This window comes from Furipterus horrens, unplaced genomic scaffold, assembly GCF_987537825.1.
Source record: "Furipterus horrens unplaced genomic scaffold, mFurHor1.1.pri manual_scaffold_13, whole genome shotgun sequence".
In the NCBI taxonomy this organism is placed as follows: domain Eukaryota; kingdom Metazoa; phylum Chordata; class Mammalia; order Chiroptera; family Furipteridae; genus Furipterus; species Furipterus horrens.
This window is the reverse complement of record NW_028327183.1, coordinates 30,297,588-30,320,893: the sequence shown is the minus strand read 5'-3', so window position 1 is coordinate 30,320,893 and position 23,306 is coordinate 30,297,588. Positions and strand designations below refer to the sequence as shown.

At 53.2% G+C, this 23,306-nt stretch overlaps 1 protein-coding gene across 1 annotated transcript; it reads right to left on the bottom strand.

Annotated features, from left to right (window-relative positions):
• Positions 1-16,433: 16,433 nt before the first annotated feature.
• LOC149994348 (speedy protein E4-like) lies at positions 16,434-21,119 on the bottom strand. Its single transcript, XM_090259033.1, has 7 exons — positions 21,011-21,119; positions 20,263-20,475; positions 19,555-19,613; positions 19,104-19,189; positions 17,375-17,546; positions 17,117-17,191; positions 16,434-16,463 (listed from the first exon to the last, which is right to left on the bottom strand). The coding sequence occupies exons 1-7, from the start codon at positions 21,117-21,119 to the stop codon at positions 16,434-16,436; spliced, it is 744 nt and encodes a 247-aa protein (XP_090115159.1).
• Between the last annotated feature and the right edge of the window lie 2,187 nt (positions 21,120-23,306).

The following is a 23,306-nucleotide window of genomic DNA, read 5'->3' as shown; positions in this document are numbered from 1 at the left end:
CCGTGCCAAATCCCGCCGCCCCCTGTTTCCTCACCTGATTGTCCTGCGTTCCCCCGAGTAACTCTGAGCTCCATCGGGCTCCCTGAGGTGCTCGGCTCTGGGCCAAGGTGGTCACAGTTGGCACTTGAGTCAGTGTCAGCCATGGCTCCTTGTTGTCCTTCCGTAAATGTGGGCGATCACAGAAGTAGTTGCCCACCTGGGCTGCCTAGCGCCACGGAATGGATCCTCCCAATCAGGAGGTTCGGAAGCCTCTGATGTCATCGGTTATTCCCACCCGGCCACCAGTTTGAAAGACTCAAACACACATATGTACCTGCCATACATAGAATCCATGTAAGTGCCACGCATGCACTTACTTCTCCTGACGGTCAGGGTAAACAGTGTCTCCTGCTGCTGACCCTACAAGCTCAGACCAGCCTCCAGAGCTGTCCTCCAGTGTCAGCATCGCTCTTTACCTCGTCCCCAGCCAGTGCGCTGTTGTCTCCATTCTGAGCCTGAACTGGGTTGGCAGGTCTTCTCTCCCATTTCCATTTCAGAGTGTTGCCTGGCGGGAGAGGGAGGTAAAGCAGAAATACTAAGACCTTTCAAGAGCAGGGTAAAAGTGTAAAAAAGTTCCTGGGTCCGTGGCCCTGCCAAGTGACAATTTAGTTTCAAACGGCGAATTTGGTGCGCTGACCTGCGTGGCTCGTTGCACTGAGCATTGATCCTGCAAGCGACAGTTTCACCCGTGTGATTCCCGGTCAGGGCACCTGCCTGGGTCGCAGGCTGGTCCCCGTCTGGGGCCCTGTGCAAGCGGTCTTTGCCTCTCTCACACATCGGTTTCTCTCCCTGTCTTCCTCTCTTTCTCTCTTCCCAGCTCTTCCCTTGTACAATAGTGAATAAGTTGATCTTATTAAAATAATCAGTTGAGCGCGGTACAGGCACTTTGGAAAACGACAAGCACAGCACCAGCAAGCACAGGTTTTGGCGACGCTCGATGTCTCAGGAAACGATGTTCAGGATTTGGAAGCAGGGGAAACGCATCCTCAACCCTCAGGCAGCTTTCATTCCAAGAGACGTTGTGAGAACCTAAAATCCTAGAAAGCCGCACATGCGCTCACATGCTTCAGACGGTGTCTACGATTTGAGGGAGTCCATGAAGCACCCAAAGCCTGCCCCTCAAGTCCAGGGAAGGAACTCTCGTCCACATATCCACGTTTTCAGCCTGTGTTTCACTCTTGAGTCAGACATTTCACTACCGCTCAGGTACCCTATGAATGAAATGTCACCCACACAGGAAGACTTAAGTGGAAAGGTCTCCAGTTGAAGACAGAACAGAATGTTCCCTGTGCAGGTGGGGAGGGCAGATGCAGAAAAGGTACCGACCAACCCGTTACGCCGCAGGGTCAGCGGATGCTGTTTCTGAACCACCTGCCAGCCTCACAGCTCTCCTGTTTTCCTGGGCACGGAACCCTTTACTTCCTTTTGTTTATCCTCCCTCCCTCCCTCCCTTGCTTTCTTATTGTGGTGAAATAACATACTCAGTTTACCGTTTTAACCACAACAGAGGTTAAATTCGCGGGTATCGAACGCATGCACCTTGTGCTACAGTCACCGCCGTCCGTCCGCAGAACTTTGTCGTCTTCCCAAACTGAGACTCTGCACCCAACAAAGATGAACTTTTATCCGTCTCCCCCGGTCCTGGTAGCCAGCCACCCTTGCGCCTCCTGTCCGTAGGAGCTTGACTACTGTAGGGAACCCGTATCGGTGGAATCCTATAGTGTCTGTACATTTATTTCAGGCTTATTTTGTCAGCGTAAGGTTTCAAGGTTCATGCATGTTGTTGCATGCGCCAGAATTTCCTTCTTTTTATAGGATGGATGATATCGATTATAGAAACCGTATCTTGTTGCTGCATCCATGGGCTGATGGACACTCGGGTTGTTTCCACCCTTGGGCCGTGAGTCGTGCTTCTGATCCATCATTTGAACACTTGGATGAGACAGTCAGGATGTACCCGAAGTTGTATTTTTTATTTGTTCACGTCCATGTTTCTAATCTGCTTGTACCAACCCTGAGTGAAGTCCCATCAGTTCTTCCAGAAAACGGTATGGCAGCTCCTCAACATTCTATGACGTAGCAATTCCAGGTCTGGGAATTTCTTGGAAGGAAATGAAAGGAGAACTTGGAAGAGCTATGGGCACCTCCCGGTTTGTTGCAGCATTATTCGGCAGAGCCGAGGTGTGGAAAGAACCTGGGTCCGTCAGTGGATGAGCGGGTACAGAAGACGTGAGATGTCCTTTTCAAGTGGCACGTTACTCAAGTAGGAGAAGGAACGGAATGCAGCCATCTGGGACAGTGGGGATATAGGCCTCGAGGGGGTTACGTGAAGTGAAAGAAACCAGACAGAGGAAGCAAATTCTCTGCCTTCTAGCAGTTTGTTTCCTTTTCGTTCTGATTTCTTTACTGTGTTGCTTAGCAAATGTTTCTTTTTCCAGAGCGTGGTTTTTGTGAAAAGTTGTAGAAGCTGGAGATCATTGGTCTGTCTTGTCAAGACATCTTTGCAAAGCCTAAATTAATATGATCCATGATTAACTTTGTTCTAAGTCCAGACAGCATGAGCATCAACGATGGATAATGAAGTAATTTGTCCCCAAATTCAGTGTAATTTTTAGACACCTTAATCTTAATGTTATGATTGATGTTTTAAAGCCAGCACTGGTAGTTACAGTGCCCAAACTGGGTGGGTGGCTCTCTTCTCGCTTTTCTAGGCGTGTCTGTACCCTTACTTTTCATCCCGTCGGAGGATATTAGGTATCCACTTCTTTAGATGTGAGAAACTTGTCTGCCCTAGGAAGAAGCTCTGGGGTGCTTGCAGGGGTCCGTTCTTTTGGTTTCTGGGCCGACAGCCTGACTGGATGCGCGGATGGCGGATAGGAAGTGAGAAATGCATCCGTGAGCCTCCCGCTGAGGCCCTCGGCTAACGGGGCTGCCTGTGGGCCCGCTCCCCACTCCAGCCCAGCATCCGGCTCCAGCCCTGTGGTGGTCTTTCCTTCAGTTTTCTCTCCATGTGTTGCCCCTCTCCCAGCCTCCCAGTCCCCCAGCCCGCCATTTCTGTCCTTTGCTCTGTTACTTTGTAGAGTCGTGAGCAACGCTCCGTGAGTGCACCAAGTGTCCCGAGCCCCAAATGCCTCCCCAGCCAGCCTTTCCTCTGTGCCCCTTTGGAGGGGGCTGCGAAGGCTCCTGTTAAGGCTGATGTCGCCCAGGAGCAGCGGGGTCACAGGGAGCAGCCTGCTCACTCACCCCCTTGTTGGGTGTGGCGTGCATCATTAGCACCCAGGACTGGGGATGAAAGAACAGAGTAAGAAAGTCGTGGCGACCCCGTTCTCTTGGGCCCGAAGTTGACCTGTTCACCTCTCTGAAAAGGACCATCGTTCCCCTTAAGCCCGTCTCGGAAGATTGTGGTTATTACTTGCTTTAGCGCTTCCTACCCTGTTGTCAATTGAAAGCGGAGCAGGTGATGTCCTCTTACCAAGTACCTCCCCCAGGAACTGAGGGCCGCGCTCCTCCATGGAAACATGTGTGGTTGGGGACAGAGAAGTAGGCAGGCAGGGCGGTGGGGCTTCGCTGTGGGCCAGGCTGGTGACTGGGCGCTGAAGCACTCCGGCTTTCTTCCCGGTCTGGGGGCTAGTTGGTGCCTTTATGTATTCAGTCATTTCCGTGGGTCTGTTCCTCTGAGACTCCCCTTGTGAGGTGCCCCTCCTTCACGTGGCTGCGCCACCAGCACAGGTAGAGCGTGGCGTTCCTGCAGAGCAGCTGACTGTGTGGGGAGATACGTTCAGTCCCTATAGCTGGGCCGATTTCATTGTCTTGTTGCTTCCGCATCGCACCAGAGACTCTCCACGCTGTGATCACATGGCCATTTTGGAGTGCTGTATTGGCTAGTGTTTCTGGGTTGGGATTTGGTGACATTTGGGGCGATTTCCTGTCAAACGACTGTAAGTTCTTCATGGGCCTTCCACGTCCATGCGCCATTCTGGGTGGCTCAGCTGTGCGCTCCAAGCTCTTGCCCCCTCCTGTCTGCCTCAGGGAACCTCAGGCTGTTGTCGGGACCCGTCTGCCCTGCCACATTTCCTCTGCAGTTCTTCCAGCTCCTAGCATCCCCTCCCCCTGCTCCTGTGGTCCTTGGGCTTCACCCTTGCCCTCAGAATGATTCTCATGCTGGCTGCTGCCTCCGGCGCGGCTGTCCCCCCTGACTGCGGGTCCCACCGCAAGGCCGATCTGCTCAGGATCTTCCGATCCTCCTGCCTTGTGCACGTCCAGACTTTAGTTTCTTGTCTTGCCCCTGCTTCACATCTCACCAACCCAGGAGACGTGTGTCCCTCCAGAGGAAGTGAGTTGGGGAGGCCCGAGTGGTCATCTCTCCTGGAAATGTAACCCTTGCTGTCCTCTCGTCTCATGGGCGAGAACAACGCTTCTGTGATTCCTCTAAAGCCCAGAATTTCAGGGGCAGGAAGCTGGTGCTCCGCCGGTGCCCTCCCCGCCTTTATCCTGTGGGAGCCCGCGTGGTCCTGGCTGTACCCTCAGTTCCTCTGTTATTTGTCCATAGCTCAGTGTGTTAAATCTCTTTAGAGTTAGAACCAAGCTCGCTACACCAGTCCCTGTGTACACACACTCAAGAAAAGTTGTGTGACTCTTAGGGACGACCAGCTGGCTTTTATGAGTAATATGACCAGTTCTTCTCTTTGATAACTGCTTTTTGAGTGTTGTGAGGCTATTTGATGATGTCATCTTAGAGCAGCATGGAGATGGTTGTCATCCGTGGCCCGTGTGGCTCAATGGATTGAACATCGGCCTGCAAACTGAAGGGTCGCCAGTGCGATTCCCAGCCAGAGCACATGCGTGTGTTGCAGGCCAGGTCCCCAGTTGGGGGCATGTGAGAGGCAACCAATCAATGTTTCTCTCTCACATCCCTGTCTCCCTCCTTCCCCTCCCTCTGAAAGTAAATAAATAAAATCTTCAAAAAGGAAAAAAGAGTGCGAGCACTCCAAATAGCATCGTAGAGGGAGGCAGGTGCTCACGTGTCCCAGGCATTACAGGCTGTGACCCCCAGAGGACAGCATACGTGGTCAATAAGGCCCCTGCAGAGCACGTCTTGGCTGTGAGTGTAGGGGGTCGGGCAGGTAGCTGGTGTTTGTGCACGCAGACCCAGGGAAAAGCCGTGAGATAGGAAAATCTACCTCTGTAAGGGAGAGCAGGGAGCAGACTGAAGCAGAGGCTGGCCAAACTTACATATGAGGTACGTCTGGGGCAGCTGAAGAATGAAATGGATCCCCACACCACTTGGCAAGCACCAAAGAATGACATAGGAAAGAGGGGTGAAAGTCACAGGTACTAGTACATGAGTGCAGCCAGGTATAGGTAATTACATGTTTGGCCCGGGTGGGACAAGCACCTGTTCTGGGAACCAGTACACAGCAGGAGACTATGGAGGATGCCGATTTAAATCTAAATGAAGATCATTTCTGATCAACCAGTCTCTGAGAGGTGTTTGCAGAAATGAGCCTCCATTCTGGCTCAGGTCCAACCTGTGGGACAGACACAGTCACGTCAAAGAACAATCTTCTCCGTAGGTGGGTAGGGACTTCTGGGGAGCAGGAACTGGTGTGGTCAGGGGTAGGTCAGGATGTGAGCAACAGACTGGGGACAAGGGCCATGACGAGGTGAACACACACACGTGCGTGCGGGGATGTGGGCAGACAAAGGAGGCTATCTGGAGGTTTCTTTTGACTGGTTATTCTTGACCCCTTGAAAACGGTTGGGAAATTCAGAGAATAATTTATATTATCTTCATTTGGTATCCTAAAGTGTTTAATCTGCCCCCAACGAAAGCAGGTTTCACAATGCAGGAGCATATTTTTGTGAGTTTGCTTTTGAAGGCAACTCACCCTTATTCCCTGGCATAGGTGGGAGCGTGAGCCAGCCTTGATTCAGAAGCGAAGGGTCTGAGTTAGGAGCTGGCAGACATCCTCCATACTCAACAGCAGAACGAGCACAAGCAGAGGAAAACACTAGGCATACATTATACAAGCTGGATATCTTAGTCGGGGCACAAGGGTTCCCAAAAGAGCCACTCTAAATGCCCACAGGCTGCGCCCTCTGCTGTGAGCTCCATGGATCCATGACAGGGACAGGAAGAGAGTGTCCCAAGATTGCCCTCCCTCATGAGTTTCTGGTGTGAATCTGTTGATTAAAATGAAGATCTAGCACATTTTCTTTCCAGCCAGGCCTCTCATTTTTGACAAGTGCTTGCCTCCCAAGGTACCAGGGATTGAGTGCGATGGCAGAGAGGGAAAGGGTGTTGAGTCATATGAAAACTATTTATACCATCGTGAAAGTGGAACCATCCTTAGCCCTTTCCCTGCTGTGTCTGTTCAGGTGTAAACCCTCGCGTGAGGTCAGGACGTTTCGTGAAAATTCCTCCCGGTTACGAGCACATCAGGTACAGAGATGCGTACACCTGCCGTATGTACCTCCTGCTGCTTTGGCTTTGGCAGGGCAGCATGGTGAGAAGCTGCATGGGGAGGGACCTCTGACTCACGGCACGCGGACGCTTTGGTCCTAAGAGCCAGCTGCCCTTGGCTTGTGCTGTCTTTTCACCTTTCCGCTCTGTTCCCTGTGGGGTGGCCGTAACCAGCGTCGTACCTGAGCGGTGGGCTGGGCCGGGCCAGGTTTCTGCAGCATCTTTTGTGTTTTGGGGTAGTACCAGCACGATCGCTCTGATGCATACCTTAGCACCTATTATTTATTAAGGCCGAGCGGAGAGAGCAGGGTCGAAGCCCTAAAGCCCTTGTATTCCAAAAGGTAGTGTAAGTGGTTTGTCCTAGGCTTCAGTAGTCACTTGCGTTTAGACAGCATATGTGAATCTGAAGAAATTGCGTACCTGTACCCACATGCACGTGAGACAAAACGCCGTAGAAAGAGTTAATTATTTAGAACCGGATTCCTCTTGATGGACATTACTTGGGCTCTGGAACTTTTCCTAAGCCATATTCCATGGTGATTAAGGCTATCTCCAGTTTTTATTAGGTTGAGCTGAGATGCAGAGTGTGAATTTCAGTTGTCAAGAAAGATGTTAAAAACATCTGCTTGCAGGGACCCGCTGCTGCTTATGACCTCAGCCCCGCTGAGTGGGCCCTGTGTCGGCATCGCCTGTGTGGACGAGACCCACTTCTGAGTCTTATAAGGGCACGGTTTCTAATAAAACCTACTCGGAACACAAGGAATAGAGTCATCTGTGGCGTTTCTCCTAAGCCCTGCCAGGCTCTGGACGTGCGGCTGACGAGCTCGCTTGTCCCATTTTACTTATAGCAGGGAACCCCCCAGGAGTCAGTGTGGAGACGCCAGGACTGGTGGGCGTGCTGGGGGCAGTGTCTGAGCGCTGTGCACAGCCCACAGTGCTTGTGTCGTCGGGCCCAGAGCTGAGCTGCCTGAGTGAAGACCAGTGGCGAGGGGGCTCGTCAGGAGTGTGTATAAGCGGTCAGGAGGAGCCGGGCCACAAGGGGGTGAGGTGGGCCAAATCTGAAGGCATGAATTGTGTTCTCCTCCAAAACCTGTTGGAAGCAGCCTCTCTAGAACATTCTGTCTTAGACGGCCCCGCTCTCGCTCTGCTTGGCAGTCAGTGAGCCACGGTGCCTTCTCCAGGCCCGTGGAAGAGAATATGACGTAGCACTTCTTAATGAGAGTTGTCGATCAATCGCCATGGCTGTGCTGACGGGAACAGCCTGGCACGGGCTTTTAAATGCAGTGGACAAGCACTTAGAGGGTCATTATGTCATACATTTGCCACGGGATTCTTCTAGAACAACAGTGTCTCTGGAACTGATAGCCAAGACCGAGAACGGAATTGTGACCCACGTGTGGGAGGGAGGCTCGGGGGCTGGGAGCTAGGAAGTGCCTGGAGTTGTGTTGGGCGTGTGTTGTGGTCGGACGTTTTCTGTAGCTTGTAAGAATGTATCGTGAGTCCAGACTTTTCACCACGCCTTCCAGGGCCTCTGGACTTTAGCCACGTGTTATGATGTCCCCCAGCTGCTGATAGCCAACAGCTTAGAAGGCACCGTTCTAACTGGAGATTGCTGTCCTCTCTACGCTTTGGGTGTAGTTATAAAAATGGAGTAGTCATTGTGTTGTAGGAAATTAGGAAGATCCAGAAAACATAATGAAAATACGATGTGGGTAAGCATTGGCTGCATTTCTCTGTGGACATATTTAAACTGAGTGGTCTCTTGCCTCCATGAGTATGAGGAAAAAATATATAATGTGTGAAAAGAGAGCCATGGCTGGCACGGCTCAGTGGATTGAGCGCTGGCCTGTGGACCAGAGGGTGGCCCGTTCAATTTCCAGTGAGGGCACAGGCCTGGGTTGCGAGGCAGGTCCCCATCGGGCGTGCATGAGAGGCAAGCACAGATGGATGTTTCTCTCCCTCTCTTTCTCCCTCCCTTCCCCTCTCTCTAAAAATAAATAAATAAAGTATTTGAGGGGAAAAAACAGTCATTTCAACCCTAATTTCAAACCTCTCTACGCCCCAGTATCCCAGTGCTCCTAAAATGTTCTGATGCAGTGCAGCTTGGAATTTCTTCTCTGTTGTTACCCAGACGTTCCAGAGAAGCGCTGTGACGATTGGTTTGCGAGGTGCCTGGGACCTTGCACTGTTTCCTCCTCCTCCGTTCGCTCCGTTCCTGGAGCTACTGAGGGCCCGTGTCCCCCTGGTCTTCTCAAAGCCTCTAGGCCGTGTTCTGCTGGACCAGAAAGGATCCACAGTCTTGACCGAGTGCACGACGCTGTCCTAGAGAGAAGCAAGTCAGCATCACCTGAGGCTGCAGATTGGGACTGTCAGGAGCTTTGTGGCCTCAGATTAGTGGCTTTTGCAGTATCACTTGTGTTTCTTTTTCTCCATATCAGGCCATGTGTTATCTTACTAATCTGTGTGTGTAAGAAGGTGGAAGCATCATGGGGCGATGTGCTGTCCTTATGACATACCTACCACGTGTCCCTGTGTGCAAATTGATGGTGACTGTTGAAGTGCATTTTGAACTTGAAAATAACGACCTGTAGGGCTCTGGCTTTGAGGTTCTAACCTAGAATCCTGGCAGTGCTCCAAATTGCTCTAGTAGATAGAAGGAGTTTGGTATACAGTGAGGCTGGACAGGCCACTTTCAGCCAGTGTGCACCTCAAGGCTGTCAGGCAGGAGGAGGAAATCCCCCCTCATTCACAGGAGGGTTATTATCTTGTTGTAGTTAGAGAAGCCATGTCTCAGCTCTTGCAGCCAGGCAGGAGGGGTTCCCTCTTACTGGTGGGAGATCAGCCTTGCACTCAGGTCTCCACCTGACTGGACGAGGCCCACCCCAGTGGGGAGAGCGGTCGGCTTTACTCAGTCCGCCGGTATAAGTGTTAACCTCAGCCAGAAGCACCTTCCCAGGCGCATGTGCAATCATGTTTGGCCAAGTGTCTAGGCACCCTGTGGTCCAGTCCAGTTGGTACACGACGTTACCTACCACACAGTGCCTGCACAGAGACCCCAGACCCTACGCCTGGCAGTCAGGGCTTTACGTGAGTTGGTTGCCCATTAATTCAGTCAGCTTTCACCGAACAAGTACGTGTGCAAAGGCAGAGGAAAACTGAAGTGAAGGACATTTTCCAAAAGGTTTACTGCAGCTGGTCCTCTCTCTAGTGAGATTTCAGGTTGGCACTGGGTTTCCTTCTCTCCAGTCGTCTTCAGTGAATACGGTTGCCTTGCTTTTGAAATCAGGTGGGGAAGTGCGATGTTTTTAAAAAAAGAGAGAAGACCCAACTTAATTCTTAATGTACAGTGCCATGACATTGTGGGCTCTGCCGCCACCTCTTAAGGACTCCCGTGCCCCCTCAGCTGTGTAAACGGACGCGAGGCTCGTCATTTCACAAAGGCGCTCAGCTCAGTCCATGTCTTGCAAGACAGCAGTTCCCTGTCATTGGAGCTGCTCACACTGAGGCTGGGTTTCCAAAGGACTCCGTTGTCTGTTTTACTATGCTTTTCAAAGACGTTTTCATTCTTAGAATTCTTTAGGAAGTTTTGTAGGTAAGCTTTGCTGAATTCCTTGTGTGCAAGGCTGTTACAAGCCTTTGTAATTTCTTCATAGTCCTGTCTTCCCCCTCCTGCCCTGTCCCCTGATGCACTGTCAAGTGAAGACTGGCTGGCTCTAAAATGAAGACCCGCTTTGTCTCTTCCTGTAGTGCTCCACCGATACAGACACATCTCGGGGTTGTGGCAGCCGGATATCGGGCCCTGTGGAGGACTGCTGAATGTGGTGGTGAGTCCGAGAGCCTCGCGTGTGAATTCTTTTCTTTTCTTTTCTTTTCTTTTCTTTTCTTTTCTTTTCTCTTCATGTGTGGTTTCTTGTGAAGTCAGGACTGCTGCCCCATGTGGATGGAACTTAGTGCCTTTTCTACCCGAGGGGCAAGTCAGCTGCTTGCTATATGTCATTGGAGCAATCACAAGGAACCTCTCATCAGTTATTTTTCGCGGCCCTAGGTGGTTCTCTGTAGAGCAGCTTCTCCCCCACCGTGAGGTGTGCATGTGCCCTGAACAGGGCCTCCTGAACAGAAACGCTAGGGCCAGGCATGTGCGGTTAATACTTTGGCAGCTCCGGGCAGGCGCCTGGGCCCACGTGTTGCTGTAGCTGATGTCCCAGTGGAAACAGTCGGGTGCCCCGGGGAGCGCTGGTGTTCTGCCCCTGCTTCCCTTCTCGCTGGCTCAGGCCAGAAGCCCGGTCCGGGAGACCGGCTGCTCGCCATGTAACAGTGGTGGGTCTGCCTCTCAGCGGCCCCGGACAGCCTCAGTGTGGCTCTTCCGAGCGTGGTCCAGACGGGCCACCTGGGGACTCTGGTTGCTCACCGAGTGGGGTTTGCACGGGGATAAGTATGGCTTTATATTCTTTGGTGGGAGCGTTCGTTAAGAAACACACTTTACATATGTTACGTTTGATATCACTGGGCAAAAGCCTTGCTATTAAAGCATTTTCTCAGGGACAACCCAACAGCTCCCAGCGTGGGCGTATGTTTTTCTTTTTAGTCGTGGGGTGGGTGGGGGGTGGGGGTGAGAATTGTTTTTCATACTGGCAGTGAGTCATAAAAATGAATAAAAAGAAGCTTCTCAAAGCAGGGGAAATGGATGCCATGACTGAATAACAGCAACTGGCTCTCGTCTCAGACAGGCAGCCACAGGAGTGAGTAAGTTCTCTCCTCCCGTGGCTAGAGCTAGAAGCTGTAGATCTGGGCTCTTCCTGGGCAGGCAGGAGCGACTACGGGGTCCTCCCGACCGGGCTGTCCGTGTCCCTGCACTGAGAATGTGGGTGCATTTGTGCTGAGCGTGTGTGTGGGGACTGCGTGTCCTTTGATCTGAGTTCTGTCCCTTTCTATCTGTCACTGGTTCAAACACACAAGAATAGCGGGAATGGTAGCATGAACTGCCAATGCCTGCCACCGGGATTCAGCAGTTACTGGTAGTGCGCCAAGTTTGTGGCCTCTGTCTCTGCCCCTTGCCGTTCTGTTTTTAGGAGGTTTCAAGCAAATCCCAGGCCTGTGTTGCTTCATGTGTTCATCCTTCAATGTGGATCTCTACAAATGTGGGTATTTCCCTACATATGCACCACGTTCTTATCACATCTTGCAAAAGTAGCGGTAATTCCTTGACATTACCTGAGACCCTGTGCATATGTAAGGTTCCCCGATAGTCTCAAAACTGCCTTTGACAGCTGGTTCGTTCCAATCGGGACCCAAAGCAGGCCCGCACGCTGTAGTTGTGTGTTTTGCTCGTGATGTCCTGTTGAAATCAGCACCCCGTTTTTTTCTCAGGTCAGTTGCCCTATTTATTGGGCATCACTTAGGAGATTATTCCGCTTCTTCCTCGTGTCGTTTAGCTGCCTCCCCTTTCTAAAAGGCTTTCTTGGATTCAGGTCTAACTGCTTTTTTTGCATTTAAAGAGTTCATTTTTCAGCTGTATTGAGATATAATTGACAAAAATGTAAGATTTCTAAGGCACACTGCATGGTCCCACCATCTAGCTACCGGTAGTTAACGTATCCATCATCTCACGTTGAAGTTGTATTCTCAGTAAATTTCAGTGATCAAATACACTGTTATTAAGTATAGTCTCATTGACTTTTAGAAATATTTATTTATTTTTAGAGAGAAGGGAAGGGAGGGAGAAGGAGAGGGAGAGAAACATCAATGTGTGGTTGCCTTTCACACGCTCCCACCTGAGGACCTGTCCCCCAACCCAGGCCTATGCCCTGACTGCGAATGGAACCGGTGACCCTTTGGTTTGCAGTCGGGCACTCAATCCACTGAGCCACAGTAGCCAGGGCTCACATTGTTTTTCATTAGATAACGACTCTGTCATGAACAAGCACTTGATGGGCAGGGCCATGCTTGTCCCATTGTGATAGATCAGGGGTATCTTGATGTGTGTTGGCCCTGAGGTGCTCCGTGGGCCTGGAGCATGCAGACGTGGGTGGTCGCTGTGAAGAGCTGCGGGTGAGGAACCTCTGCCTTGGTGCCTCAGGTAACCCTCCTGTGGACGTGCGCCCTTGTCCTTCCTACAGGTGGGACGGCTCGTTCATTATCGGTTGAATGTACCTGCCTCCCCATGGCCCTGATGTGGATGACCCCATGCGATTCAAGCCCTGGTTTAGAATTCACCTGACGGAGAAGAAATCGACCCACGGCGGAGTGCATGTATGGCCACAGCGGGCCGCACAACGGCCACATCCAGGTGAGTGTGTGCTCGGGCTCCCTTAGGTACGGCAGCCGTGTGCGGGCAAGGGGCCAGGCCTCCTCTCTCTTCCCGGTCTTGGTGCCAGCGAGTTTGCCATGGTGTCTGTAGCTACAAGCCCGTGTCCGTACAGAGCAGGAGAAATGGGAGGAAACAGGGCTCTACCCCCACTACTTCTGTGTGTTGTTTAGGCTGTGGTGCTGTATGTCACTCCCCAAAGAGTCACTAGTTGGACCTCTCCACTGGTTCTGCATCCAATTAAAAGCATTTGTTCTTTCCAACCACACCATTCCTCACTGTTGTTTTTTCAATACCCCTGAGACTACTAAATGATAGCCCCTTTTTCCTGCTCTAAGAATCGCCTTGGACAAGTGCTTGTTATCATTGTAGCGCAGTGTTTCTTCAGATTGTAATCATCGGTTTTATCTTATGCCACATATTATACTTCAAAAGCCATATTGAAGGAAAGAGTTTTTTTTCTAAAATAATTGTTGTCACAAAATAATTTTAATGCAGTAAACTTTTTGCTAAATGGTGTCAAAGGACACGGCTTACAAAAGAAGGGGGTATTTACTACATGTCGTGAAATTTTCAGCCCATGAATAATGCTCTTATAGACATTTTCCATCAACTGCATTTCTGAGCAAAATAACATGGCATTTCTCCTACAAACTTTAACAGTGACGCATGGCGCTCAAAGGGTTAAGCCTCATTGGAATCAGAGAAGGTGTGAGGGTGCTGTGCACCTGTGGGTGGGGTGAGCATGGCTCGGGAACATGGGGTGCCCCTGCTCCCTACGGATGTGGCATCCTAGGTCAGCCACACGGCCTGGGCCCCGCGGTGGGGCGGGGAGGTGCGGGCTCTGCACCGCTGCAGCCCCGTGCGGCTCTGCCACGCTCTCCCGTCACCCTCCCCGCAGCAACGGCCTGACCTGCCGCCGCATCTACCTCCCGCCCAGCCACCCGGAGGACCTCATCAGGCCGGGCCTCTTCAAAGGCACCTACGGCAGCCACGGCCTGGAGAGTGTCGTGCTCAGCTTCCATGGGAAGCATGCCAGGGCCACGAAGATCACGGTAAGTCCTCGGGCCACCGGGCGGGTTCAGCCCTGCGCGGATTTGTCAGGCGGGCCTTGGAGTTGCACGACTTGGGCGGCAGGCACCCTGGCTCCTTGGTAGGGCCCAGACCACAGCACCGCTTCCCCAGGATGTGTTTGGGAATCCAGGTCCTCAGGCCTGACCCAGACGCACCCAAGCTGGGTCTCAGGAGATTGTAAGCAGTTCGTCTTTCCCACACAGAGAAAACACTGATGCCCTTGCTCCACCCTGCGGATTCTCACGTAATGGGTAGCGGGCTGGGTACGGCTTCCGCAGGCTCCCCGGGTGACCCCAAGGGCTGTGACATTGGAGATCCCTGCGGTGGCGCCAGGAAATGTCCCCCTCCAAAGTCCCCCTCTGGAAATGTCCTTTATCCTGGCTCCTTTCCTTCCCTGTCTCACTTCCGCCCTCCCTTACCAGCCCGCCTGGATTACTCCCACTAAAACCCTGGTCCTCGGCCCTTGCCTCAGGCTCTGGGATGAGGAACCATCGATAAGATAAGGCACGCTGACTGGGTCTTGAGGGTGAGGGAATGTTCCGAGGGGCAGGGCCATCTGAGCTGAGACTTGAAGATGAGTCTCATTTTCCACCAGTGAAGGGTGAGAACAGAATGTCTGGGCAGAGGCACACCGTGTGGAGGCCGCCAGGTGACAGTGCGGGGTGTGCAAGCCACGTAGGAGACTCATGCTTGGGAGGGGACGGCGATAGAAGATGGAGCTGGGGCGAGACAGTGGGGGGTTTTTAGAAGATCACAAGTGCGTCACACTTGTGTTTGGGAAAAGGCATTATGGCCGAATCGATGGCCTGGGATGCAAGGTGCGAGTGGACAAGGGAGACCCCCTCAGAGGCTACGGCAGACAACGTGGCAGGGGAGGTGCTGTGGAGAACGTGGCGCTTGGGCCTCAGTGGCGGCAGTGGTGATTTTGTTCCAGGTATGGGGGAGGGTTTGGTCCCATCGTTCAGAAATCGGTCCAGATGTGCTCCAGGGCAGTGACAGCCACCTGTCCTTAATGCAGTGGCAGCTTTGCTGCAGTGACCCCACCCATCAGGGTGCTGTGTAGTTTATGAGACCTGAGCCCCAGCATTCCCTGCCTGTGTGTGTTTTCTTGAAGCTGGCGCGAGGAGCCACAAGAGGGCGCTGTCTGCAAGCCTTTGGTCTGGCACTTCCTCAGAGGCCAGGACTGGAAGCTGCTGCTCCATGGCCCAGCTTGGCCTCGACTTTACCTGCTGTCTGCTGTGGCTGCGGACTGCTGTCTCCAGGTAACGCCCTGACCTCTGAGACCTTCTGGGCAGAATGTGTTCCAAACAGTTGTGAAGGGGTTTTGGGAAAGTTGTTCCCGTGATCCGTGGCACCTCGGTCTCCAGTCTGGTAGCACAAAGCAACATCTACCCCCCTCTTCTCTTTTTTCCTGCTACTCTCTTTATCCCTTCTCTGTGCCTTACTATTTACTGAGCAAGTACCGTGTAATACAGCTCCATCCGGGCAAACTTTCTACAGTGGCATATTCTAGATCAGTACCTTTCAGTAGAGGAGCCAAAAGGCACATGTGGCTATTGAGCACATGAAATGTGGTCACTGCACTTGAGGTTCTGAATTTTGATATTTGTACCCTTGATTTTAACTGTGAACGGCCATGTGCGTGCCCTGGCTGAGAGGCTCAGTTGCTTAGAGTGGCGTTCCTGTGTGCCTAAGTTGTGGGTCCGATCCCCCATCAGGGCGCATCCAAGAAGCAGCCGGTGAATACATAAATAGGTGGAACAACGATCCACGTTGATATCACTCATTCTCTCCCCAAGGTTAATAAAAAGAAAACTTTATTTTAATGAAATAAACAGATACACAGCCGTGTGCGCTGAGCCGCTAACACACCGGGCAGCGAAACCACAGCCCTGTGGCTGCTGCTCTTGACCCGCCCTCCCTGCTGGCTCACATGACAGCACCATGGGACCCAAGCGAGGCCTCAGGACCCTGGTCACAGTAGTAGCTCGAGACATGCTCATCAGCTTCTTGCCTTTGAAGGCTTTTTAGTGTGAGCGCGCGGACAATGGCTTCCGTGTCTGCCTCATCTTCAGCTTGAGCTCTCAGTAGGTGCCAGGTACCCTGCAGGCTCACAAGTGCTCCCCAGGTGGGGTGGCCACTCATGCGAGTGCAGGGTGGAGACCCAGGCCCCAGGAGTGTGGCAACCTGTCCGCCTCCCTTCCCACAGAGCCAGGCCAGCTCCCAGGGAGCACAGTGAGCTCGAGGCCACTCCCTGCAGGCCTTGCCTCTCCTCTGGGAAACAACATGTCTGGTTTCCTGAGAAGAGGAGGCTGTCTGGTGGCTGTTCAGGGACCGGAGACAAGACATCATTGGAGGAAAACCATCCTTTGGAAAGATCATGCTGGAGAACGTGAGCCGAGCTGCTGCCGCGGGTGAAAGCAGCCTCAGTGAATGAACCCCGAATGTGACTGAGAAGCACCCGGAGGAATGCCTGCTGCACCGAGCCGGAGACTCTGCTGTGAGAGAATGTCAAAGAGACCGTCCAATGCACCGAGGACTGCGTGAGCCACCTCACCGAGAAGTGGTAGTGGCGTGGCGCCCCTTAGGGGATGTTGGGAGAAGGCCGGTGAAATGAGATAGGCTCCCAAGAGGCCGCCCACTTCTCAGATGGGAAGAATCCCAGCTCTGCCCAGCAGAGGGTCGGTGCATTCTGAACCAAGGCCAGGGATGGGCAGTGCTGGCCCAGAGGGGCTGGTTCCCGTGGTTTCTCCCCAGCCTGGGGTCTGAGACACCAACCTGGTGCCGAGGACAGTGTGCTCGAAGGATGTCCCAGTCAGGCCAGCGCAGGCCAGGGGCAGGCGGCCTTCCTGCTCTCCAGGCTGTCGCCTTCCTGCCACAGCAGCGGAAAGTTTGAAGACAAGAGAAAGAGAGTGGAGCCGGGAGTGGGGAGCGGCCCTGCCACACCAGGAGTGCGTTTCATGCCCTGTTTCATAAAGAACTCTATTCCGCAAAGCTATCGTTTAGAATGGAAGGGCAGGGGAAGTGCTTTTGGGACAAGGTAAAGCTAAAGGAGTTCCGGCACATGCCTGGCTGTGTGCCTGGTGGGTGTGCTTCAGACGTGTGGCAGGGTGACGGAGAGGGATGGGGTCGACGATCATGGGCGGCGCAGTTAAATGTGTCGGGTTTCCTCCAGGGTCCACAGATGATTCCGTCTGCACCCGTGGGGACACAGCCCTCCCTCCGTTCACACCTACCTTAGCCTTCGGGGTCTGAGAAAGGAGGGCACGGTCTCGCCGCCACACCCAGAGCTGGGGATCGAAGGCCTGGATCTGGAAAGACAAAGAGTCCCTGAAAAGGTGAGGGCTCTCCAGGTGGACCCACGACCCTCCCCTTGTCCGCCCCTTCCCCCCACGCCCGTCTCTGTCACCCCCCCAGTCCCAGCTGTGAGGCCCAGGACCCCTTCCCTCCGCAGCCCGGCACCGCCCTCCACCAGAGCCCCGCCGCCCACCTACCTCTTCACACTCCTCCTTGGTGACCCATGCCCTGTAGCCCATGGAGCGGAAGAATTCAAACCGCTGCTTCTGGAACATGGGACGCCAGGCGCGGTTGTTGTTCCCGTAGAGGAAGAAAATGATGGCCTCTTTAGGGGCGCAGCGGTCCTCTTCCATGTCAATGGCGAGGTAGCTGAGGAAAGCCATCAGGGTGTCAGCTGAGAGCAGACGGAGAGGGGCCCTGCCTGCAGTCAGCTTCCCAGAGAGGACGCAGGCAGGACGGCCTTCACACAGGACCCGCAGGAGCCCCATGCAGGGTCGCAGAGCGCCTCCCAGGCACAAGAAGGCCCTGCTGAGCAGGCAGCTGAAGGGCCCCTCTCCTACCTTGACGATGCAGATACAGTGAACTGAGTGGGGAAGCCCACCCCCTTCGTTGACCCTGCCGTGCGCGCGCACACCCGTCTCCCTGTCGTGTGAGCCCCTGGACAGCTCCTGCGGGCAGGAGCCGACTGGCCCATCTCAGTCCTCACGGTTTCCTACCAAGTGACTGAGGCAGGACTGGGTTCCTTGGCGCATTCCCTCAGGGGCCCTTCTGAATGCTCCCATCCTCACACTCCCTGGCCCTGGAGGTGCACTTTGTAAGGTTTCATAGGACGAATGACCGAACGCTTTGTGTCCTCGTCAAGTGCAAAACTGATGCCCTCAGAGACTCAATGTCATACAGATTGTGCGACATGAAGAGGAGGGTGCCGAGTGTTTTAAGAACCCGTTGATATATATGTGCTTTTTGTTTGTTTGTTTATTTAAATTAGCAATGCTTTTCCTTGGCTACCGGGGTGCAGAAGTGAGGAGGTCCGAAGGTTTTGGCGTTTGAGTTAGTTTCAGAGGAGATTGTGTCTTTCAGTTACATGCGTGTAAAAGTACCGCGACAGAAAGCACAATATACAGTCAGGGAAGGGTGTTGGGAAGAGCAGCGAAACGAAGAAGGGAGTGTCAGGGTGGTCACCGGGTTTGATGGAGGGTGCAGAGAGAGCTGATTTCACAGCGAGAACTCTGGCCTCGGTTGAGAACAACACGAGCCAGTGGACTTGTTGGGTGGGGGGGTGGGGAAGTGGTTAGAGCTGTGTTTCGAAGTCCATTCAGGGAGATTGGTAAGAAAGAGCCCTGGGTCTTACTGTTTGTTCTCCTCCCCCGAGGAGATGTGTATTGATTCAGAGAGAGGGAGAGACATTGACGGGAGCGAGAAACCCGGATCGGTCGCCTCCTTCAGGAGCCCTGACCGCGACCGAACCCGCAACACTTCGGTGGACCGCACGGCACTCGAAACAGCCGAACAGGCCGGCCCGGGACCCGGGGCGAGTATTCACAATCGATCTGTGGTATGTGACGGGGGCCTGCCTTGAGGAGAAAGACCGTGACATTTGGTGTCGTCGAGAGGTGTGGCGGGATGTGGGGGAGAAGACTTAGGAACGGTTCGTCTCAAGCCTGTTTACTCAGGGGAAGGGTGGTGTGAAATGTTTGTGAGGACCTGATGTTTTCTTGTGGTTTCTTCAGTCTTGTAACGGACATTGGTGTTGTTGGGTCTTCCTAAGAACAGTGTAAGAAACGCGGTAGTCCAGTCCTATCAAGTTCATCCCCAGTGTACACGGTAGAAATGGGGTGGAAAGCAGGTGAGAGGTCGGAGACCCGCTCGTGTCCCCGCGCTCCCCAGAGGATGAAAGTGACTGATGGGGTTCAGCACGGTACTCACAGGGCCAGGAAGAAGTGGATGCGCCGGTACTGCCAGGAGAACAGGACGGCGCGGCTCAAATAGGCCAGGACCATTGAGAGCAGGTACTGGTGGGAAGAGGAGGAAGACACACACGAGGACTCACATTGTGAAAGAGGAAGAAGAGCAGGATAAGGGAAAGGCTGATGCTCCCGGCATGGCAGGCGCCTAGGGTCTCAGAGATGCTCTGTGTTTGGGCCGGCCGGCATCGGGAGGGTCTCTGAGAAGCTGGAGCGAGGGGGAGTCCCCAAGAGCTGAGAGAAGAGGGACAAGCCTTGGGCTCAGGTCCCAGAAGAGCCGGGGCAGAGGCAGGGTTGCCGTCCGCACTGCGAGACACGCCTAGGTCCCCGAAGGCAGGTTGGGGGGGGAACTGCGGGCTCAGGAAACTGCCGCCTGATCCGAGGGTCGATGGTAGAGCAGGAACCCCTCTCACCTTATCTGAGATTCTCAGCTGCGCGTCCCACTCAAGGAAACGTTTGATGACAGGGTCCTCTGTGAAGAGAGGGCAAGTGTGAGCCTGATGACAGCAACGGAGTTTCCGTGGGAGCGTACCGGGCTCAAGAGGGGAAGCGTGCCGCTCTGGGGGAAGGTTGAGGAGCGGGGCGAAGGGTGAGGCTGCCAGGAAGAGGGATAGAGGAGATCGTTCCCTGGGAAAGGAAGCAGGTGTGTCACCACCCTCACCCACCCAGTCCCGGGGGACCGAGCGACACGTAGGGTGGCAGCAGCTTATCTGCGTGACTGAGATCTTAGCGACTCAGTGCTGCTCCCCCATCACGCATGAATGCAGCCCTGCTCATTCATGCCAGAGCCATTCCGTCCTTTGTCTGTTGACAGTCACATCAAGGCGTGAAGTTGGCCTCCTTCTCTCCCCTTACACACGTGAAGGTATTTAGATTCAAAAGGCCAGTGAGAGCTCAGAAGTCTCCGAGGGTGCAATACTCACAGGCCACGTGATTCCCAGTGCAAACCCTCCTCAAGTCTAGCCTAATCTAAGGGTCCCCACTGAGACTCGATAGGGAGCCCACCTAGGAAGGAGAGCCCACCAACCAGCAGGGAGTTCTTTTCTGTTGGAAAAGTATAGTTCTTCAAAGTTGTTACTTAAGAGTAGGCTAGGAGGGGGCTCTCCAGGGTATCTGCTTACTGAGAAGCCTGGCAAAGGCCTCCTGGTGTTCTCTCTGGACCGTTGTACCGCGCTTCCTTTTCAGGGTCATTTTGAGACCGTCCCGGTCCTCCACGAGCCAGGTGTTGTTAGGCGTGGGGACGGTCTCCTCCTGTGCCCCCCGCCTCTCTGCTCGCCCCCTCTTCCGCTTTGCTGCGGTTGTCCGAGCAGCGGTGGTGGATTCCACACAGGCGCCTGAGTTAAGAACCCAGGGTACGTTATAAGGCTTTTGCCTTTGAAATTCAGCTATTGGTCACCAAAACCCGACCTCGTTTCCACCCCACCTCTCCCCCCGTCCCTAGAAACCAACCCCTCCATTCTTTCTTGTCTCATAGGCTACCGGCCTTCTCCCCTGCCATCTTTTCATCTTCCTCCTTTGGGGAATCCAATACTCCGCCCCTCCACCGCCCCCCATGTTCACCTTGCTGTTATTCTTCTGTGTCCTCAAAGGTCTTCCTCGTTTGAGAGGATTTCTCCCATTGAAGGGGGACAAAAGGACCGTCCTTGTTTCTTCCCTTCCCTTCTCTCATCTTTGAATCTCATCTCCTATCCCTCCTTGCTTGCCTCCCAGGCTGTCCTTTCATGGGGATCTCCTGGTCCCCAGCTCCTGTCATCTCCTGTAATCCGGTGGTGCTCTGAATCTCTCCTTTCTTTCACACACAGCCTGCTCAGGGCCCCCTTCCTCCTTAATGTCAACCGTGCCAAATCCCGCCGCCCCCTGTTTCCTCACCTGATTGTCCTGCGTTCCCCCGAGTAACTCTGAGCTCCATCGGGCTCCCTGAGGTGCTCGGCTCTGGGCCAAGGTGGTCACAGTTGGCACTTGAGTCAGTGTCAGCCATGGCTCCTTGTTCTCCTTCCGTAAATGTGGGCGATCACAGAAGTAGTTGCCCACCTGGGCTGCCTAGCGCCACGGAATGGATCCTCCCAATCAGGAGGTTCGGAAGCCTCTGATGTCATCGGTTATTCCCACCCGGCCACCAGTTTGAAAGACTCAAACACACATGTGTACCTGCCATACATAGAATCCATGTAAGTGCCACGCATGCACTTACTTCTCCTGACGGTCAGGGTAAACAGTGTCTCCTGCTGCTGACCCTACAAGCTCAGACCAGCCTCCAGAGCTGTCCTCCAGTGTCAGCATCGCTCTTTACCTCGTCCCCAGCCAGTGCGCTGTTGTCTCCATTCTGAGCCTGAACTGGGTTGGCAGGTCTTCTCTCCCATTTCCATTTCAGAGTGTTGCCTGGCGGGAGAGGGAGGTAAAGCAGAAATACTAAGACCTTTCAAGAGCAGGGTAAAAGTGTAAAAAAGTTCCTGGGTCCGTGGCCCTGCCAAGTGACAATTTAGTTTCAAACGGCGAATTTGGTGCGCTGACCTGCGTGGCTCGTTGCACTGAGCATTGATCCTGCAAGCGACAGTTTCACCCGTGTGATTCCCGGTCAGGGCACCTGCCTGGGTCGCAGGCTGGTCCCCGTCTGGGGCCCTGTGCAAGCGGTCTTTGCCTCTCTCACACATCGGTTTCTCTCCCTGTCTTCCTCTCTTTCTCTCTTCCCAGCTCTTCCCTTGTACAATAGTGAATAAGTTGATCTTATTAAAATAATCAGTTGAGCGCGGTACAGGCACTTTGGAAAACGACAAGCACAGCACCAGCAAGCACAGGTTTTGGCGACGCTCGATGTCTCAGGAAACGATGTTCAGGATTTGGAAGCAGGGGAAACGCATCCTCAACCCTCAGGCAGCTTTCATTCCAAGAGACGTTGTGAGAACCTAAAATCCTAGAAAGCCGCACATGCGCTCACATGCTTCAGACGGTGTCTACGATTTGAGGGAGTCCATGAAGCACCCAAAGCCTGCCCCTCAAGTCCAGGGAAGGAACTCTCGTCCACATATCCACGTTTTCAGCCTGTGTTTCACTCTTGAGTCAGACATTTCACTACCGCTCAGGTACCCTATGAATGAAATGTCACCCACACAGGAAGACTTAAGTGGAAAGGTCTCCAGTTGAAGACAGAACAGAATGTTCCCTGTGCAGGTGGGGAGGGCAGATGCAGAAAAGGTACCGACCAACCCGTTACGCCGCAGGGTCAGCGGATGCTGTTTCTGAACCACCTGCCAGCCTCACAGCTCTCCTGTTTTCCTGGGCACGGAACCCTTTACTTCCTTTTGTTTATCCTCCCTCCCTCCCTCCCTCCCTTGCTTTCTTATTGTGGTGAAATAACATACTCAGTTTACCGTTGTAACCACAACAGAGGTTAAATTCGCGGGTATCGAACGCATGCACCTTGTGCTACAGTCACCGCCGTCCGTCCGCAGAACTTTGTCGTCTTCCCAAACTGAGACTCTGCACCCAACAAAGATGAACTTTTATCCGTCTCCCCCGGTCCTGGTAGCCAGCCACCCTTGCGCCTCCTGTCCGTAGGAGCTTGACTACTGTAGGGAACCCGTATCGGTGGAATCCTATAGTGTCTGTACATTTATTTCAGGCTTATTTTGTCAGCGTAAGGTTTCAAGGTTCATGCATGTTGTTGCATGCGCCAGAATTTCCTTCTTTTTATAGGATGGATGATATCGATTATAGAAACCGTATCTTGTTGCTGCATCCATGGGCTGATGGACACTCGGGTTGTTTCCACCCTTGGGCCGTGAGTCGTGCTTCTGATCCATCATTTGAACACTTGGATGAGACAGTCAGGATGTACCCGAAGTTGTATTTTTTATTTGTTCACGTCCATGTTTCTAATCTGCTTGTACCAACCCTGAGTGAAGTCCCATCAGTTCTTCCAGAAAACGGTATGGCAGCTCCTCAACATTCTATGACGTAGCAATTCCAGGTCTGGGAATTTCTTGGAAGGAAATGAAAGGAGAACTTGGAAGAGCTATGTGCACCTCCCGGTTTGTTGCAGCATTATTCGGCAGAGCCGAGGTGTGGAAAGAACCTGGGTCCGTCAGTGGATGAGCGGGTACAGAAGACGTGAGATGTCCTTTTCAAGTGGCACGTTACTCAAGTAGGAGAAGGAACGGAATGCAGC

Excerpts from the sequence above, each read along its gene's own strand:
- LOC149994348 (XM_090259033.1), bottom strand. The coding sequence starts at position 21,119 with ATGGCTGACACTGACTCAAGTGCCAACTGTGACCACCTTGGCCCAGAG. Across the intron at positions 19,614-20,262 it reads GGCCTTTGCCAGGCTTCTCA|AGGACCCTGTCATCAAACGT; the intron begins GTAAGCAGATAC and ends CTCTCTTCACAG. Across the intron at positions 19,190-19,554 it reads AGCTGAGAATCTCAGATAAG|TACCTGCTCTCAATGGTCCT; the intron begins GTGAGAGGGGTT and ends TCTTCCCACCAG.